The 21,228-nt window shown below is 46.4% G+C and overlaps 2 protein-coding genes across 2 annotated transcripts in view; both read left to right on the top strand.

Moving 5' to 3' along the window:
* The window catches only part of VKORC1 (vitamin K epoxide reductase complex subunit 1), a 502,856-nt gene that overhangs the window by 117,350 nt on the left and 364,278 nt on the right, over positions 1-21,228 (top strand). The gene's annotated exons all lie outside the window — the stretch shown is intronic.
* ZNF843 (zinc finger protein 843) lies at positions 15,537-17,762 on the top strand. The gene is given in 1 exon segment (XM_050773565.1): positions 15,537-17,762. A coding segment is annotated over 1 exon segment (786 nt). The 5' UTR covers positions 15,537-16,662; the 3' UTR covers positions 17,449-17,762.

The following is a 21,228-nucleotide window of genomic DNA, read 5'->3' on the forward strand; positions in this document are numbered from 1 at the left end:
TTTTTCTCTCTCTCTTTATTTTTTTGAGATGGAGTCTCCCTCTGTTGCCTAGGCTGGAGAGCAGTGGCACGATCTCGGCTCACTGCAACTTCCACCTCCCAGGTTCAAGTGATTCTCCTGCCTTAGTCTCCTGAGTAGCTGGGACCACAGGCACATGCCACTACACCCAGCTAGTTTTTTGTTTGTTTGTATTTTTAGTAGAGACAGAGTTTCACCGTGTTAGCCAGGATGGTCTCGATCTCCTGACCTTGTGATCCGTCCCCATTGGCCTCCCAAAGTGCTGGGATTACAGGTGTGAGCCACCGCACCCAGCCTTGGCCCTTTTTTTTTTTTTTTTTTTTTTTTTTTTTTTTATCTCCTTGCAGTTCTCTCCCTTTTTTTTTTTTTAATTGAATTTACAAATAGAGGCGAGGTCTTGTTATGTTGCGCAGGCTGGTCTCGAACTCCTAGGCTCAAGGGATCCTCCCACTTTGGCCTCTCAAAGTGTTGGATTACAGGTGTAAGCCACCGCACCTGGTCCCAGCTCTCTTAATCGCCAGCACTTCTCTTGGAAGTCCCTCGTCTTGATGACCTTATTTAAGGTCACCTTCTCACAGGCCCTATCTTTTTTGTTTTTTTGTTTTTTTTTGAGAGGGAGTTTCATTCCTTTTGCCCAGGCTGCAGTGCAATGGCACGGTCTCGGCTCACTGCAACCTCCGTCTCCTGGGTTCAAGCCATTCTCCTGCTTCAGCCTCCCAAGTAGCTGGGATTACAGACGTCTGCCACCACACCCGGCTAATTTTTTGGAATTTTTAGTAGAGACGGTATTTCACCATGTTGCCCAGGCTGGTCTTGAACTCCTGACTTCAGGTGATCTGCTTGCCTCGGCCTCCCAAAGTGCTGGGATTACAGGCGTGAGGCACCATGCCCAGCCAGGCCCTGTCTTCAAATACAGTCACACTGGAGGTTAAACTTCAATGTATAAATTTGGGAGCGATACAAACATTCAGTCCATAACACCCCCTATCCCCCAACCCTAGGCAACCACTACTCTACATCTTATCTTTACAGATGACCTATTCTGGACAAGTCATATAAATGGAATCATACAGTGCATGATCTTTTGTGTCTGGCTGCTTTCACATAGCATAACGTTATCAAGGTTCATCCACAGCGTAGCATCTCATTTCTTTTTATTAGGAATAATACGGTTTCACTTTATGAATTACTGTGGTTTGAACATGTCCCCCCAGAGTTCATGTGTTGAAAACTTAACCCCCAATGCAACTGTTGAGAGGTGGGAACTTTAAAAAGTGATTAGGTTATGTGGGCTCTTCCCTCATGAATGGATTAATGGCATTATTGCATGAGTAGGTTAGTTATCAAGGATAGGTTCTGCCCCCACCCCATCCCCTCTCTTGCACTATCTTACCCTTCTACTTTCTGCTGTGGGATGAGGCAGAAAGAAGGCCCTCACCAGAGGCAGGGCCCTTGACCTTGGACTTCCCAACCTCTAGAACGGAAAGAAAGATATTTCTATTCTTTATAATTTATCCAGCCTTAGGTATTCCATGATGCAGCACAAAACAGACTAAGACATGGATATGCCACTTTTGTTTCTTCAATCATCAGACAGACATTTGGGTTGTTTCCACTCTGGGGCTACTATGAATAATGCTGCTATGAATATTCATGTACAAGTATTTTGTGGAATATGCTTTTATTTCTCTTGGTTATATATCTAGAAGGGAAATTGCTGGATCATATAACTCTATGTTTAAACCTCTGAGGAACTGCCAGACTATTTTCCAAAGTTAGTGTACGATTTTACATTCCAACCAGCCATGTGTGAGGGTTCCAATCTCTCCACATTCTCATAAAAACTTGTTAATTACCTGTCTTTTTTGTTTTTTTTTTTTTTTTGTTTTTTTTTTAGTCAGAGTCTCACTCTGTCACCCAGGCTGGAGTGCAGTGGCGTGATCTCAGCTCACTGCAACCTATGCCTCCCAGGTTCAAGTGATTCTCCTGCCTCAGCCTCCCAAGTAACTGGGATTGTAGGCACCTGTCACCACACCCAGCAAATGTTTATATTTTTAGTAGAGATAGAGTTTCACCAAGTTGACCAGGCTGGTCTCAAACTCCTGACCTCAGGTGATCCACCCGCCTCGGCCTCCCAAAGTGCTGGGATTACAGGCGTGAGCCACCACCTGTAAATATTATCATTTTTAAAATATTATTTTTTTAAATTATTTTTTATTATACTTTAAGTTCTAGGGTACATGTGCATAACGTGCAGGTTTGTTACATATGTATACTTGTGCCATGTTGCTGTGCTGCACCCATCAACTCGTCAGCACCCATCAACTCGTCATTTACATAAGGTATAACTCCCATTGCAATCCCTTCCCCCTCCCCCCTCCCCATGATAGGCCCCGGTGTGTGATGTTCCCCTTCCCGAGTCCAAGTGATCTCATTGTTCAGTTCCCACCTATGAGTGAGAACATGCGGTGTTTGGTTTTCTGTTCTTGTGATAGTTTGCTAAGAATGATGGTTTCCAGCTGCATCCATGTCCCTACAAAGGACACAAACTCATCCTTTTTTATGGCTGCATAGTATTCCATGGTGTATATGTGCCCCATTTTCTTAATCCAATCTGTCACTGATGGACATTTGGGTTGAGTCCAAGTCTTTGCTATTGTGAATAGTGCCGCAATAAACATACGTGTGCATGTGTCTTTATAGCAGCATGATTTATAATCCTTTGGGTATATACCCAGTAATGGGATGGCTGGGTCATATGGTACATCTAGTTCTAGATCCTTGAGGAATCGCCATACTGTTTTCCATAATGGTTGAACTAGTTTACAATCCCACCAACAGTGTAAAAGTGTTCCTATTTCTCCACATCCTCTCCAGCACCTGTTGTTTCCTGACTTTTTAATGATTGCCATTCTAACTGGTGTGAGATGGTATCTCATTGTGGTTTTGATTTGCATTTCTCTGATGGCCAGTGATGATGAGCATTTTTTCATGTGTCTGTTGGCTGTATGAATGTCTTCTTTTGAGAAATGTCTGTTCAAATCACAAGCATTCTTATACACCAGTAACAGACAAACAGAGAGCCAAATCATGAATGAACTTCCATTCACAATTGCTTCAAAGAGAATAAAATACCTAGGAATCCAACTTACAAGGGATGTAAAGGACCTCTTCAAGGAGAACTACAAACCACTGCTCGGTGAAATAAAAGAGGACACAAACAAATGGAAGAACATACCATGCTCATGGATAGGAAGAATCAATATCGTGAAAATGGCCATACTGCCCAAGGTTATTTATAGATTCAATGCCATCCCCATCAAGCTACCAACGAGTTTCTTCACAGAATTGGAAAAAACTGCTTTAAAGTTCATATGGAACCAAAAAAGAGCCCGCATCTCCAAGACAATCCTAAGTCAAAAGAACAAAGCTGGAGGCATCACGCTACCTGAATTCAAACTATACTACAAGGCTACAGTAACCAAAACAGCATGGTACTGGTACCAAAACAGAGATATAGACCAATGGAACAGAACAGAGTCCTCAGAAATAATACCACACATCTACAGCCATCTGATCTTTGACAAACCTGACAAAAACAAGAAATGGGGAAAGGATTCCCTATTTAATAAATGGTGCTGGGAAAATTGGCTAGCCATAAGTAGAAAGCTGAAACTGGATCCTTTCCTTACTCCTTATACGAAAATTAATTCAAAATGGATTGGAGACTTAAATGTTAGACCTAATACCATAAAAACCCTAGAGGAAAACCTAGGTAGTACCATTCAGGACATAGGCATGGGCAAAGACTTCACGTCTAAAACACCAAAAGCAACGGCAGCAAAAGCCAAAATTGACAAATGGGATCTCATTAAACTAAAGAGCTTCTGCACTGCAAAAGAAACTACCATCAGAGTGAACAGGCAACCTACAGAATGGGAAAAAATTTTTGCAATCTACTCATCTGACAAAGGGCTAATATCCAGAACCTACAAAGAACTCAAACAAATTTACAAGAAAAAAACAAATAACCCCATCAAAAAGTGGGTAAAAATATTATTTTTAAATATTATTATTATTATTATTATTTGAGATGGAGTCTCCATCTGTTGCCCAGGCTGGAGTGCAGTGGTGTGATCTCAGCTCACTTCAGCCTTCACCTGCCAGGTCCAAGCGATTCTCCTGCCTCAGCCTCCTGAGTAGCTGGGACTACAGGCACCCACCACCATGCACGGCTAATTTTTTGTGGTTTTAGTAAAGACTAGGTTTCACCATGTTGTCCAGGCTGGTCTCAAACTCCTGAGCTTAGGTGATTTGCCCACCTCGGTCTCTCAAAGTGATGGGATTACAGGCATGAGCCACCGCTACTGGCCTGATTACCTGTCTTTTTTATTATCACCATCCTAATATGTATGATGTGGCACCTCACTGTAGTTTTGATTTGCATTTATCTGGGGACTAATGATGTTGAGGGTCTTTTCATGTAATTATTGGCCATTTATATAACTTCTTTGAACTATCTATTCAAGTCGTTTGCCCATTTAATTTTTTTTCTTTTTCTTTCTTTTTCTTGAGACAGGGACTCCTCTGTTGCCCAGGAGTGCAGTGGCACAATTTCGGCTCACTGCAGCCTCCACCTCCACGGTTCAAGTGATTCTCAGCCTTCTGAGTAGCTGGGACTAGAGGCCAGGTCACCATACCGGACTAATTAATTTTTTCTCTTTCTTTTTTTTTTTTTTTTTTTCCTGAGACTGAGTCTTGCTCTCTCGCCTAGGCTGGAGTGCAGTGGCGAGATCTTGGCTCACTGCAACCTCTGCCTCCCGGGTTCAAGTGATTCTCCTGTCTCAGCCTCCTGAGTAGCTGGGATTACAGGCACATGCCACCATGCCCAGCCAATTTTTGTATTTTTAGTAGAGACGGGGTTTCACCATGTTGTCCAGGCTGGTCTAAAACTCCTGACCTCAGGTGATCTGCCCACCTCAGCCTCCCAAAGTGCTGGGATTACAGGGTTGAGCCACCACACCCAGCCGAATTCCATTTTTAAATTGGATTATTTGTCTTTTTTGTCATTGAGTTGCAATAGCTCTTTATATAGTCTAGGTACAAATCCCTTACCAGATATATGATTAGTAAAGATTTTCAGCTGCTCCATGGGTTATCTTCTCCTTTTCTTTTCTGTTTTTTTAATCCTCTCCTTTTCTTAATAATGTCCTGTAAATCTCCTTGAAGTCTGGGTATTTGGAAAGAAAAAGAAAAAAAATTAAAGAATGTCATATGAAGCACAAGAGGTTTTAATTTTGATGGTGTTCAGTTTCTGTATTTTTTTCTTTTGTTGCTTGTGCTTTTGGTGTCATGTCTAAGAAAGCATTGCTTAATTCAAAGTTATAAAGATTCTAAGAGTTCTAACATTTAGGTCTATGATCCAATTTGTGTTAGCTTTTATATATGTTATGATACAGGGATCGTCTGTTGCTGAGGCTGGAGTGCAGAGGCACGATTGCAGCTCACTGCAACCTCTGCCTCCTGGGTTCAAGGGATTCTCGTGCCTCAGCCTCTCGAGTAGCTGGGATTAGAGGTGTGTGCCACCATGCCCAGCTAATTTTTGTATTTTTAGTAGAGACAGTGTTCTGCCATGTTGGCCGGGCTGGTCTCGAACTCCTTGCCTCAGGTGATCTGCCTACCTGGGCTTCCCAAAGTGCTGGGATTATAGGAGTGAGCTACCTCTCCCTGCCTATTGTATAATTTTTATTGAGAGTGCTATGGTTTGAACATCACCTCCAACTCATGTTGAAATTTAATTGCCATTGTAACAATATTAAGAGATGGGGACTTTATGAGGTGATTAGGTCATGAAAGGTCTGTCCTCATAAGTGGATTAATGCCATTATCATGGGAATGAGTTAGTTATCACAGGGGTGGGCTCCTGATACAAGGATAAATTCAGCGCCATTTCTCTCTCTGTCTCACATCTCACATGATTGCATGCCTGATGTGATTTGGTTGTGTGTCCCCACCCAAATCTTGCCTCTAATTGTAATCCCCACATGTTGGGGGAATGGCCTGGTGGGAGGTGACTGAATCATGGGAATGGACTTCCCCCTTGCTATTCTCGTGATCGAATTCTCAGGAGATCTGGTGTGGCTCTTCCTCTTTGCTCTCTCTCTTCTGCTGCCATGTAAGACGTGCCTTGCTTCCCTTTTGCCTTCTGCCATGATTGTAAGTTTCCTGAGGCCTCCCCAGTCATGTGAGTCAATTAAACCTCTTTTTCTTTTTCTTTTTTTTGAAACCGAGTTTCAATCTGTCACCCAGGCTGGAGTGCAGTGGCACTGTCTCAGCTCACTGCAACCTCTGCCTCCCAGGTTCAAACTATCATCCTGCCTCAGCCTCCTGAGTAGCTGGGATTACAGGCGCCTGCCACCACGGTCAGCTAAATTTTTTGTATTTCTAGTAAAGACAGGGTTTTACCATGTTGGTGAGCCTGGTCTCGAACTCTGTACCTCAAGTGATCTGCCCACCTTGGCTCCAAAAGTGCTGGGACTACAGGCGTGAGCCACTGCACTCCTCCTCCTCCTCCTCCTCCTCCTCCTCCTCCTCCTCTTCTTCTTCTTCTTCTTCTTCTTCTTCTTCTTCTTCTTCTTCTTCTTCTCTTCTTCTTCTTCTTCTTCTTCTTCTTCTTCTTCTTCTTCTTCTTCTTCTTCTTCCTCTTCTTCTTCCTTCTTTTTCTTCTTCTTCTTCTTCTTCTTCTTCTTCTTCCTCTTCCTCTTCTTCCTCTTCCTCTTCTTCTTCTTCCTTCTTCTTCTTCTTCTTTTCTCCTTCTCCTCCTTCTTCTCCTCCTTCTTCTCCTCCTCCTTCTTCTCCTCCTTCTTCCTCCTTCTTCCTCCTTCTTCCTCCTTCTTTTCTTCCTCCTCTTCTTCCTCCTCTTCTTCTTCTTTCTTCTTCTTCTTCTTTTCTTTTTTTAATAAATTACCCGGTCTCAGGTAGTTTCTTACAGCAGTGTGAAAACAGACTAATACAATGCCCTTCCACCTTCTGCCATGGATAACCCTTGATGCTGGTGCCATGCTGTCGGACCTCTAAGCCTGCAGAACTGTGAGTCAAATAAATCTCCTTTCTTTATAAATTACCAAATCTGTGGCGTGGTTATAGCAGCAGAAAATAGACTACACCAGAATATAGAATATATCAAGAGTGTAGAAACACAACTGACTTCGGTGTATTGATTTTGTTGCTACAACTTTGCAGAATTTGTTTATTAGCTCTACCAAGATTTTTTTTCATGGATTCTTCAGGATTTTCTATAAAATTACCTCATTTGTAAATGGAGATAGTTTTACTTCTTCTTTTCTGATTTGCTTGCTTTTTATTTTTCCTTGCCTGATGGCAAGAGCTTCAAGGCAAGAACTGGTGAGAGCTTCCAGTACAAGGCTGAATAGATGTGGCAAAAGTGGGCATCTCTTTCTTGTTCCTGATCTTAGAGGAAAAGCTTTTATTCTCTCACCGTTAGTATGATGTTGGCAGTGGGATTTTTCATACATGACCTTTATCACGTTAATTGAGTTTCCTTCTATTCCTAGTTTTCTATTTTTATGATGAAGGGTGCTGAATTTTGTCAAATGATTTTTACACCTATTGAAATAATAATGTTTTCCCTTTATTATATTGATGTAGTGTATTAATTCATTTTCATAGGTTAAGCTAATTGTGCATTCCTGGGATAAATCCCACCTGGTTATCCTTTTTATATATTTCTGAATTTTATTTTCTGGTATTTTGTTGAAGACTTTTATGTCTATATTCATAAGAGATATTAGTGTCTAGTTTTCTTGTGATGTCTTTGTCTGATTTTGACAGTATGGTAATACTGAACTCAGAATAAGTTGGGAAGTTTTCACTGTCATGACTTTTATAACCTAATTATAAGTAATTCTGGTCAGGTACCGTGGCTCATGCCCACAATCCCAGCACTTTGGGAGGCTGAGGTGGGTGGATCACCTAAGGTCAGGAGTTCGAGACCAGCCTGGCCAACATAGCAAAACCCCATCTCTACTAAAATTACAAAAATTAGCCAGGTGTGGTGGCTGTGTGTGTAATCCCAACTACTTGGGAGGCTGAGGCACAAGAATCGCTTGAACCCAGGAGATGGAGGTTGCAGTGAGCTGAGATCACACCACTGTACTAGAGCCTGTGTGATAGAGCTCTGTCAAAAACAAAAACAAACAAACAAACAAAAACAAAAAAAGAAAAAGAGAGAGAAAAAAAAAAAAAGAAAGAGAAGAGAAAGAAAGAAACTCCTTCTGTAGTATTCCACAGGTCACAAAGACCAACCCTGGTGCACTGTGGGAAGGTACTAACAAGGGTGTGAACACCAGGAGTAGGATCACTGGGAACTATCTCAGCAGATGGCTGCCATAGCTACCAACTGACATTCACTGAACACTTACCATGAACCAGACATTGTGCTAAGCTCTTCACGTGGCTTATCTCCTTGAATCTTCCCAGCAACCTTATGAGGTAGGTAGGTGCTGTTATTATTGCCATGTTACAGATGAAGAAATTGAGATACAGAGATTAGACTCACCAAACTGCCCAAACTCCCACAGCTATTAACTGGTGGAACAGGAATCAAACTCAGTAGGGTGTGTGTATAATATACTTTGGGGTTGTTTTGTTTTGTTTTATTGTTGTTGTTGTTGTTTGAGACAGGGTTTCACTCTTTCACCCAGGCTGGAGTGCAGTGGCATGATCTTGGCTCAATGCAACCTTCACCTCCTGGGTTCAAGCGATTCTCCTGCCTCAATCTCCTAAGTAACTGGGATTACAGGTGTGCGCCACTACACCCGGCGAACTTTTGTATTTTTAGTAGAGTAATTTTTGTTTTTTTAGTTTCACCATGTTGGCCAGGCTGGTCTCGAATTCTTGACCTCAAGTGATCCACTACCCTTGCCCTCCCAAAATGCTGGGATCACAGGCGTGAATCACCGCGTCTGGCGTTTTTTTTTTTTTTTTTTTTTTTTTAAGAGACATGGTCTTGCTCTGTTGCCCAGGCTGGAGTGCAGAGGTGCCATCATAGCTCACTGTAGCTTCAACCTCCTGGGCTCAAGTGATCCTCCAACTTAAGCATCCTGAGTAGCTGGGACCACAGGCGCCCACCACCAACCCCGGCTAAATTTTAAATTTGTTTGTAGAGATGGGAGTCTCGCTTTGTTCCCCAGGCTGATCTCTAACTCCTGGCCTCAAGCAATCCTCCCGCCTTGGCTTCCCAAAGTGTTGAGATTACAGGCGTGAGCCACCGCGCCCAGTCTGTTTATCTTGATTACTAAATTTTGGGGTGCCTCCTTAAATTCTGTGCCAGAGGCCAGTGCCTCACTCGCCCTACTCTAATCCCAGCCCAGTGACCCAATGTCCCCCTTCAACCTGCACCATGGAGCTCCCCAGCCCGGCTCCTCGAGCCTCCTCCCGCCCCTAGGGGTCGCCGTCGCGCCGTCATTCGCTTCCCTGCGTTCCCCGGCAAGACGCGCGTCAAGGCGCAGAAGGTGGGAGGCGGTGAGGCCGGGGCGTGCGCATGCGCGTGGCGCCGACTCCCTTGGCCTGGTCAGGGAGTGGAGAGGTTGGGTCTCAGGTGGCTGTTTGCGGCGTCCTCACTTCCTGGGTCGTTTCTCCCTGTCTTGGTGGGGACCAGGGGGCAGGTCGGGGCAGTATTTGGGGGAAGCGAGAGGCAAGCAGGGCGGGCTGGATACGGAGCGCCCTATGGCTTGAAGCTAGGGAGGACGCCCGAGACCCCCGGCATCCTGGTCCTGGGGCGTGGGCCCCGGACGCCCGGCCTGGACGCCTCCAGCTCCCAGGGTCCCTTGCGGGGACCACGTTTCCCCGCAGGCCCCGCGGCGGCCGGGTCCTCGCCGCGTCCCCTTCCCGGAGCTACGTGCCTGGCTGCGTTCCAATACGCCATGTCCCTCGGGGGCGGCTCGCGGGGCAGGGGCACTCCCGGCTCGGCCGCACGCCCAAGTGCCATGCGGGAGGTACGCGGGCACGGTACCTCACTGGGTAAGAGCGAGCTAAGGGACCGGGCGCGGTGGCTCACGCCCGTAATCCCAGCACTTTGGGAGGCCGACGCGGGCGGATCACGAAGTCGGGAGTTCGAGACCAGCCTGGCCAATATGATGAAACCCCGTCTCTACTAAAAATACAAAAATTAGCTGGGCGCGGTGGCGTACGCCTGTGGTCCAAGCTACTCGGGAGGCTGAGGCAGAAGAATCGCTTGAACCCGGGAGGCAGGGGTTGCAGTGAGCCGAGATCTCACCGCTGCACCCCAGCCTGGGGAACAGAGCGAGACTCCGCCTCAAAAAAAAAAAAAAAAAAAAAAGCGAAGGGCCGCAGCCCGGGCCCACTGCCTCCGCCTCTGGACACGCGCCACCGCCGAGCCCCCGACCCCGCGCCAGGCGAGGCTTGGTGGGGCGTTCCGTGGACTCCACACGCTCGTCGGTCTTATCAGGGAAGGGGCGGCCAGCACCTCCGCCGCCTTTGCGGCCGTCCACCCTCCATTCTCCTGCTGGAGCCGTTTCCCAGAGATTCTCCGGCAGTGCTGTCTGTAGCACACCTGCCCGCCTTAAAATCCCGGCCTCCTTCCCCGAGTTCTGCCCTTAACCGCATCACCGCTCCCCCCCACCCCCCCCCCCCCCCCACACAGGCATGAACACCCATCTTTTCACACGCCCCGTTTTCTTTCTCAGAACTTAGCAAATACTCTTAAGCTGAGAGGGTTTGGTGAGGTTAAAATTTACCTTGTGACATTGAGTCCAGCAGTTCAGAGCCTTGAACACCTCAGTTCATGGCCTTGACCACCTCAGTACATGGCCTTGACCTTAGTTTTTTACTTCTGTATTCTGCTGGGCGTTGTGGCTCACCTCTGTAATCCCAGCACTTTGGGAAGCCAAGGCAGGAGGATCGATTGAGCCCAAGAGTTTGAGAGTAGCGTAGGCAACATAACGAGATCCTGTCTCCACTAATTATTTAAAAAAAAAAAAAAAAAAAAATTAGCCAGGTGTGGTGGTGCACACCCGTGATCCCAGCTACTCAGGAGATTGACAGAGGATCGCTTGAGCCCGGGAGGTCGAGGCTGCAGTGAGCCATGATGGTGCCACTGCACTCCAGCCTGGGTAACAGAGGGAGAGTGTGTCTCTAATAATAATAATCAATAATAATACTGTACGGTGTGCCCATTCCTCAGGAGGCACTGTAGTAGAAGGATAAGCTGTGGAGGTAACTGAGGATAAACAGATAACCATTTGGCTAAAAAGGTTCTTAACCTTTGCTGTATGTTGTTATTCCTGGGTACAGCACAGGCAAAATAATTTTGAAAGCTCCCAGGTAATCCTAATGCGCAGCTAGTGCTGAGAACCACTGCTTTAACCCCTGAGCCGGATAGGTAGGGCCTAGGGTGGCCCGAAGCGCTAGGCCGGGCACCGCCAGTAGGGAGCAGTCTCAACCCTTTATCCCTATGAGTTGCTCAAATTGTAACATTTTCTGTGGGTTCCATGCTGTGAAAACAGGAAGCACTGCCCTACAGTAACAAACATGCTGGACAGCCCTTGTGTCAGATCATTCATTGGAAGAGAGGGGAATCAAATCACAAAAGGCCAACTGGAAAACACACTCATCTAGGGATGAGATCAGGAAAGCCTGGGCAAGGCTGGTGACAGGGAATGTAGGAGAGGAGTTAGAGTCACAGGAAGAATGTTGGGTGCTAGTGGAAAACTAGATGGAAATTTCTGGCAGCCTGTGGTACTTTCAATTGGCACAAGGACTGATTTCGGTAATATGTCCCCGTTGACTCCCAGAGGAGAGTTGCGGGAATTGCTTTGGTCTTCCTAGGGCCCTTAAGACCATGAATGGCTGGAGTCTGGACCAGTCTTAGGCACTAACAAATTGAACAGTAGCTCATTCATAGTAGTATAAAAGCTGCTGCTTTATTGAGGCCAGAGGCCCTTTCTTATACGGGGCAGCAGCTGCGCTCCTGGGAATGATTCCTACATAAAAGATTCCACAGGAAGGCCGGGCGCGGTGGCTCACGCCTGTAATCCCACCACTTTGGGAGGCCGAGGCGGGCGGATCAAGAGGTCAGGAGATCGAGACCATCCTGGCTAACATGGTGAAACCCCGTCTCTACTAAAAATACAAAAAAATTAGGCGGGTGTGGTGGCAGGCACCTATAGTCCCAGCTACTCGGGAGGCTGAGGCAGGAGAATGGCTGGAACCGGGGAGGCAGAGCTTGCAGTGAGCCGAGATTGCGCCACTGCACTGCAGCCTGGGCGACAGACTGAGACTCTGTCTCAAAAAAAAAAGATTCCACAGGGGAAAAAACTAAGCTCTGTGCATTCCATGAAGATGCTCATTACAGCATTATCTCTACTAATGATCTATTCCAATAATAAAGGAAATTAATACAATATAACATGGTATTTCAAACAAAAAAGCCATTAAAATAGATCATTATGAAATAATATGAATGAATGAGAAATGTTCATAAGTTAAAAAAATGTATATCTTTCAGAGAGCAAAATTAGACTCGTCTGTTGCTTGGAATGGCTTCCTCTTGCTCTGTGTCTAAACTATGATTATGGAGTAGTTAAAATGAGTATGCATGTTGGCAAAGCCTGAATAAAATATGCAAATGTGAAAATATTTTTTGTAGAGATGAAATTATGGAGGAAGGGGTGTGTCTATTTCAAAATTGTCCTAATGAGAAGTATTGTGGCATAGTAGTAAAGAGGAAGCTCCCTGGAGCCAAAAATGTTTTTACCATATGTATGGCTTTTTAAAATTATTTAACCTTTCTATGCCTCAGTTTCTTCATCTGTAAAATGGGGTAATCGTTAGTGTCCTGGAGAGTTGTAGTGGGGTCTAACCAATATGTGGAAACTCTTAGAATGGCACCTGTCACATAGTAAGTACACGGTAAATCCTGGCTATTTCAATTCCATTTTATTTATAGCTTAATAAAATCTTGTAAAGATAGTTGGCCAATCAGCACTGATACTCCTGTCTACCTGTGTTACATCTCTGAAAAAGCTTAGCCTATCTGTGTCGACACCTTACTGAAGTATAAGTTATATATAAAACACACCCATTTTAAGTGTACAGGTTGCTGGGTTTTGGTGAATGTATACACGGGCATAACCATCACCACATTCAGGATGTGAATGAACTTTGCCATCACCCTCTCATGCTCTGTGCAGTCAGCTGCTCTCTCCCTGACCCAACCACAGAGAACCACTGGTCTACTTTCTGCCCCTATTAGTAAGTTTCGCTTTTTGTAGAAATAGAATTTCACAGAAATTGAATCATATATTATGCATTCTCTTGTGTCTGGCTTCTCTGGTTTAACATAATTTTGAGATTCATCCATTGCTTGCAGGTAACAGCAGCTCCTCTTTGTTGCTAGTATTCTGTTACATGGGTAAACCACACTTTGTTTATTCTTCCACCCATTGATGGACATTTGGATGTTTCTAGCTTATGCCTATTATGAATAAAGCTGATATGCACATTTGTGAAAAAGTCTTTGTGTGGACATACGTTTTTATTTTCCTTGGGTAAATCCTAAGAGTAGAATTATTGAGTCATGTGGTAAGTGTACATTTAATTTACTGTTAACCGAAACTGGTTTACAAAGTGCCCAGGCCATTTTACATTTCCCCAGCAAACGTGTGAGACTCTATATCCTCAGCAACAATTAGCATCATCGGTCTGCTTGATTTTAGTGGGTACATAAGGGCACTCACTGTGGTTTTAATTTGCATTTCCCGGGTGACTGATGGTAGCTCACTTCTAGGGAAGGAAGGAGAGGGATGATTCAAAAGAAGTTCCACCGTTTTTAAGCTTAGGTGTCCAAGAGAATAAACTGGTGCCACCGACACAAGTGAAATTAGGAGTCAGTGATTTTTTGGCATAGGGGTGTTACATCTGAAGTGATGGCAGGATGTTAAGGGGGAAATACCTGGGTGGCAGCATGCTTTGCAGGCTTGGAGCTCAGTGGGAGGTCAGGTCCTGAGATAAGAGCCAGGTATCCGCTGTGAGGTGACGCACAAACAGGGAGAGAGAGAGAGATGAGTCCCAAGGATCAAGCCAGGGCTCAGAGTGGCCAGAAGCATCTGTTCCCCAGCCCCCATTTCCAAGTAATGGAAAATCCAGACTGATAGACCTAGTAGGCCTAAAAATAGATAAAATTAACCCACTTATATATGAGCCACTGGAGTATTTTCTAGTCCTATTGCAAACTCTACTCTTGGCTAATTTGATTGTTAAAATTGTAAATTACAAAGTTATCTATACCCTTTTTAAAAAAGAGTTTCAATATGGTTAGTGACAAATCAGTTAATTATCTTTGTGACCCGAGGGGCCTCCTTCTTTTAATCACCGTAACCAGTAAAGCAATAATGGCTTTCTGAAGTTGATTCTTTTTGATGGTTTGTGTTTGGATGTTCAAGGTTAGTGAGGAAATGATCCTTACCACACTTTTGTAATTTTAATACAGACAGGGTCTTGCTTTGTTGCCCAGGCTGGTCTCCTGGGCTCAAGGGATCCTCTGGCCTCAGCCTCCCAAAGTGCTGGGATTATAGGCGTGAGCCACTGTGCCCAGCCTCTTGCTACACTTTCATTCAGGATAAAGATGGTAATATCCAAGACTACTAAAAGTCTTATAACCACAATCCAAATTTTAAAATAAATCTTACTATTAAGAAGGATTGATTGGCCATGTGCAGTGTCTCACGCCTGTAATCCCAGCACTTTGGGAGGCCAAGGTGGGCAGATCACGAGGTCAGGAGTTTGAGACCAACCTGACCAACATGGTGAAATCCCGTCTCTACTAAAAAACCAAAAAAAAAATTAGCCAGGCATGGTGGCAGGCACCTATAATCCCAGCTACTGGGGAGGCTGAGGCAGGAGAATCGCTTGAACCCAGAAGGTGGAGGTTGCAGCGAGCCAAGATAGATAGCACCACTTCACTCCAGCCTGGGTGACAGAGCAAGACTCCCTCTTGGGGGAAAAAAAAAAAAAAAGCATCGATTATAGGAGGCCGGGCATGGTAGCTCACGCTTGTAATCCCAGCATTTTGGGTGGCCTAGGCGGGCCAATCTCTTGAGCCCAGGAGTTGGAGAACAGCTTGGGCAACATTATAAAAACCGGCTTCTACCAAAAAAAAAAAAAAAAAAAAAAAAAAAAAAAAAAAAAAAAAACCTGGTGTGCACCTATAGTCCCAGCTACTTGGGAGGCTGAGGTGGGAGGATCACTTGAGCTGGGGAGGCAGAGGTTGCAGTGAGCAGAGATCGTACCACTGCATTCCATACTGGGCAACAAAGACAGACCCTGTCTTTAAAAAAAAAAAAAAAGGAAAAAGTAAAATAATAATAAAGAAGCATTGATTATAGGATTCGGAAAGCAGTCTCCTTAGTCTCCTTTGCAGTTTGTAGTAAAATTCTTCTGTGGTTTTCTCTCCCTGTGAAGAGAATGATGGTTCCAGGATCTGAAATCTTTCCTTCCGCAGGAACTGGGCACAACAGTGAGGACCAGCTTATCCAAGAGGACGGACTTAGGGTAACACCCAGGGACATGCCTGAGAGCCTCAGGAAACACCTTCAGATGACATTGCCCAGAGTCTTACATTAGAGAACTCTCCAGACAGCCCTTGAGGCCTGGGGCTGGGTGCTGCTCCCAGACTGTGAGCTACTGGCCACCGGAAGCCTGAGTCCGGCAGAGGCCCCACAGCGGCGCCGAGTGCGGCAAGAGCCTCCCGCGCAGTTACTCTCTGAGCGGTCATCTCCGAAGCGGTGCTCGCGAGAAGCCTTCCCCCTGCTCTGACTGTGGAAAGCGTTTCAGCCAGAGCTCCGACCTGCTGCAGCGCCGTCAGATTCACCTGGGCCGTCAGCCCTGCAAGTGCGGGGCCTGCGGGAGGGGTTTTACTCAGAGTGCATCCCTCCTCCAGCACCGGTGGGTCCGCAGCGACTGGCGAGAGGCCTTGTCGCTGTCCCCAGTGCGGCAAGACCTGCTGTGTCCGCTCCAACTTCATCAAGCACCAGCGAGTCTACTCAGGAGAAGCCATTCGTCTGTGGGGAGTGCAGCAAGGGCTTAGCGGCCAGCTCTGCTGATGGCTCGGCCAAAGCCCTGCGTCTGTCCCCAGGGCCAGCAAGTTTTGGGGGACCGGTGGAAGCTGATCCGCCACCAGTGAATTCACACAGGACAGCGTCTCTTCTGCTGCTGCAGTTGCGGTGACAGCGTCAGTGAGAAGACCTCCTTCTCCCAGCGTGTCCTCCTGCACCCAGGGGAGAAGCCCTGCAGGCGTGGAATCGTGGAGAGCGTCAGCCTCGCACCCAGCTCAGTCGCCCCGGGCAGCACCTCCGGGCTCCGGCCTTGTGGGAGCCCCGGGTCCTTCCTTCAACATCTGCCCCCATCCACACTCCTGCCTCGACTTCCTTTCCTTTATCCTGTCCCCCCACTCAGTCTCCAGCCTCTGGTTCCACCCAGCCTTCCCCAGATTCCTCCTCGCGCCCCATCTGGTCTCCTTCACTCATCGCCCACGTTCCCCAGCATGGAGCAGCCCGCCCTCAGCCCTCCTCCACTTACCCCTTCCAGATCCCCTGCAAAGCCCAGATGCGAATCCGCCGTCGGTGGGGAACTGGGGGCAGCCGTGTCCGCCAGTTTTTTCCTGCTCCGGGTGCGGGAAGCTTCTCCCGCACCGGCACACCCACGTCGGGGAGCAGCCTTGCCTCTGTTGCACCCAGAGTTCCTCCTCGGTCCAGCGCAGGGAGACCCACTCCGCCGAAAAGCCACACCTGTGTGCGGAGGGCGGCCGCGGCTGCCCAGCACGTGCACCTGGCCAAGCCCCAGCGCGTGCACCCCGGTAGCGGCCGTTCCCTGCCCGCAGTGCCTGCAGTGCCTCCGGGAGGCCTGGAAGTTGCCCAGGTTCCGCCAACCGCCCAGCCGGCAGCTCAGCAGGAGGGGGCGAAGGGGCCCAGAAGCTGTGCGAGTGCGGGACGGGACTCGCGGGAGACGGTTCAGGCCCCAGGCTACCCTGAGCCAGCCCGGGAGGCCTCGCAGCACAGAGCGGCCTGACCGCTCTGCCAGGCCGGAGCCAGGCTTCGGCGACAGTGCCAAGCTCTTCCGCCGCCCTCAAACCCACACTGGAGAGGAGCCCTACCAGTGTTTCCGGTGTGGAAGGCCTCCAGCCGGAGGTCCAACCTGGCCCAACACTGTAGAACTAGCGTGCTGCAGCCCCGGGTGGACTGTGGATCTGAGATGCAGTCCCCTCCCTCCACACAGACCCGCTCAGGACGGCTTTTCTGTACCGCAGATCTTTCTCAGAAGTGCTGGGGGCTATTTTGTATGTTTGTTTTTTTGTATTCCCCTGAATTCTCGCTCCTTTCCCTTGTGCATTAAGAGATTTAGGCAGGTGAGGCTGCGGGCGGTGACTCACGCCTGTAATCCCAGCACTTTAGGAGACCGAGGTGGGAGGATCACGTGAGCCCAAAGAATTTGAGACCAACCTGGGCAGCATAGCGAGACTGTGTCTCTGTGAAATAAAAATAAAACGAGCTGGTGTGGTGCCACTGGCCTGTAGCCCCTGCTACTCAGGAGGGTGAGGCTGAAGGATTGCTTGAGTCAGAGAATTCAAGGCTGCAGTGAGCTATGATCAGGCCACTGCACCCCAGCATGGACGACAGAGTGAGACCCTGTCTCTCTAAAATAACTAAAATAACAAAAGGATTTAGGTAGGTAGTAGGCAAAGGTATACTAGTGAAGTAATAATAATATACAAGGTATATTCTTGGTGTGGACAAGAATAATATTGTGTTATCTTAATATTAGTGATTAATATTTATTTTTATTTTTTTATTATACTTTTAAGTTCTAGGGTACATGTGCACAACGTGCAGGTTTGTTACATATGTATACATATGCAATGTTGGTGTGCTGCACCCATTAACTTGTCATTTACATTAGGTATATCTCCTAATGCTATCCTTCCCCCATCCCCCACCCCACAACAGGCCCCGGTGTGTGATGTTCTCCTTCCTGTGTCCAAGTGTTCTCATTGTTCAATTCCCACCTATGAGTGAGAACATGCAGTGTTTGGTTTTCTGTTCTTGTGATAGTTTGCTGAGAATGATGGTTTCCAGCTTCATCCATGTCCCCACAAAGGACATGAACTCATCTTTTTTTATGGCTGCATAGTATTCCATGGTGTATATGTGCCATGTTTTCTTAATCCAGTCTATCATTGATGGACATTTGGGTTGGTTCCAAGTCTTTGCTATTGTGAATAGCACTGCAATAAACATACGTGTGCATGTGTCTTTATAGCAGCATGATTTATAATCCTTTGGGTATATACCCAGTAATGGGATGGCTGGGTGAAATGGTAATTCTAGTTCTAGATCCTTGAGGAATCGCCACACTGTCTTCCACAATGTTTGAACTAGTTCATGGTCCCACCAACAGTGTAACAAGTGTTCCTATTTCTCCACATCCTCTCCAGCACCTGTTGTTTCCTGACTTTTTAACGATTGCCATTCTAACTGGTGTGAGATGGTATCTCATTGTGGTTTTGATTTGCATTTCTCTCATGGCAAGTAGTGATGAGCTTTTTTTCATGTGTCTGTTGGCTGTATGAATGTCTTCTTTTGAGAAATGTCTGTTCATATCCTTTGCCCACTTTTTGATGGGGTTGTTTTTTTCTTGTAAATTTGTTTGAGTTCTTTGTAGGTTCTGGATATTAGCCCTTTGTCAGATGAGTAGATTGCAAAAATTTTCTCCCATTCTGTAGGTTGCCTGTTCACTCTGATCGTAGTTTCTTTTGCTGTGCAGAAACTCTTTAGTTTAATGAGATCCTATTTGTCAATTTTGGCTTTTGTTGCCATTTCTTTTGGTGTTTTAGACATGAAGTCCTTGCCCATGCCTATGTCCTGAATGGTATTGCCTAGGTTTTCTTCTAGGGTTTTTATGGTTTTAGGTCTAATATTTAAGTCTCTAATCCATCTTGAATTAATTTTTATATAAGGTGTAAGGAAGGGATCCAGTTTCAGCTTTCTACATATGGCTAGCCAGTTTTCCCAGCACCATTTATTAAATAGGGAATCCTTTCCCCATTTCTTGTTTTTGTCAGGTTTGTCAAAGATCAGATGGTTGTAGATATGTGGTAATATTTCTGAAGGCTCTGTTCTGTTCCATTGGTCTATATCTCTGTTTTGGTACCAGTACCATGCTGTTTTGGTTACTGTCGCCTTGTAGTATAGTTTGAAGTCAGGTAGCATGATGCCTTCAGTTTTGTTCTTTTGGCTTAGAATTGTCTTGGCAATGTGGGCTCTTTTTTCGGGTGGCTCATGCCTGTAGTCCTAGCACTTTGGGAGGCCGAGGCAGGCAGATCACTTGAGGTCAGAAGTTCAAGACCAGCCTGGCCAACATGGTGAAACCCCATCTCTACTAAAAATACAAAAAAGTAGCCAAGCATGGTGGTGTGCACCTGTAATCCCAGCAACTCAGGAGGCTGGCTGAGGCAGAATAATCACTTGAACATAGGTAGCAGGGGTTGCAGTGAACCAAGACTGCACCACTGCACTCCAGCTTGGCGGACAGAGTGAGACTCTGTCTCAAAAAACAAACAAACAAACAAACAAACAATCACTGTGGCCTGGAGAATAGAATGCTCTGATTGGGTAGGCCTGGATCATGTGGCCCTTCTTGGAGCTAGAGGAGGGAGTTCATCCCACTTGAACTGTGAACTGAGAATAAGGTGGGCAGGAGGGTGTGTCTCAGTATCAGAAACAAAGGCATAGATATATTGGTCATATGACACAAAACAGTAGACATCCACTATTACATAGCTGCCGGCCCCTCCCAAGTGCAGAGGGAGCTCAGAGCCCTGTTTATTTAGCGTCTATGCCCCTGTTGCCAATGGACCCCACCCCAATGCTGTCTGAGCTCCAACTCTCTCTACCTGTTCATTCTAGCTAACCCATGTCCTGTATCACCATACAGTTGTTTTTCCAGGACAATTTCAATTTCAAATACGCTGTCCCTAGGGCCCCCATAAACATTTATACTTAGTAGATCACATGTTGTAATCAGTCTTTGCTTTAGAAAGTGTGGTCACAGTATGCAGCATTCCAGGAAGAGGGCACAAGAGAAACTGACCCTGAGTCATGCCTTCACCTCCTTCACCACCAACAGCTGAGATATGTCTGAAAAGAGGCTGAGATGCTGCCCTCCGGGGTTGATTTAGCACCTGGTGAGTTTGTTCTTCCCTCTGCCTAAAGTGGAGGAAAAATTAAACCTCTAGAAACTGAAAGTGTTGGCAGCAGCCAGGTTAATGAACTGTGTGAGTGAGAACTTACAAAAACAATGGTGAGTGCACAGCCTGGAAGAGACAGCTATGCACACCTTCTAGAGAGGCAGGTAAGATGGTGACAGGCCCAGAAAAGCACAGACTACCTGAGCAGCCCAGGACAGGAGTGGCCCTCCTCAGGGCATTCTCAATGTCTCAGCAAGAAAACCTCTCCATAGGAGCTCCCAAGCTGAGAACAAAGGGATGGGAATTCCCAGGGAATTGTTTGGCAACAACCACCAAAACTCTGAGGGGCCAGAACCTTTTCTTCCTTCCTTCCTTCCTTTTTTTTTTTTTTTTTTTTTTGAGACAGTCTTACTCTGTCACCCAGGCTGAAGTGCAGTGGCACAATCTTGGTGCACTGCAACCTCCACCTCCTTAGATCATGCAATTCTCCTGCTCAGCCTCCCAAGTAGCTGGGACTACAGGCACACGTCACCACACCCAGCTAATTTTTGTATTTTTAGTAGAGACAGGGTTTCACCATGTTGGCCAGGCAGGTCTTGAAGTCTTGACCTCAAGTGATCCGCCCGCCTCGGCCTCCCAAAGTGCTGGGATTACAAGCGTGGGCCATCATGCCCGGCCTCTAGAACTTTTTCAAGTAAAAATATCTGTCTTCATATCTGTTTTCTCCAGGAGCCATTATCTTATATATGTAGGGAGGGCGCTATGTGTAGAGGGAGATGCCAGGTATCTTTAACTGGAATAGGGCCCCATCTTCTCTGCAACAATGCCAAAGTCCAGTTGGGAAAACAACTGTAGGAAGAATTCTGTTATAGCTCAGTAAGAGCTCAGGAATAATTTTTGTAACATTGTATAACATTTGACTGCTCAAG

Source organism: Macaca thibetana, chromosome 20 (genome assembly GCF_024542745.1).
Source record: "Macaca thibetana thibetana isolate TM-01 chromosome 20, ASM2454274v1, whole genome shotgun sequence".
NCBI classification, from domain to species: domain Eukaryota; kingdom Metazoa; phylum Chordata; class Mammalia; order Primates; family Cercopithecidae; genus Macaca; species Macaca thibetana.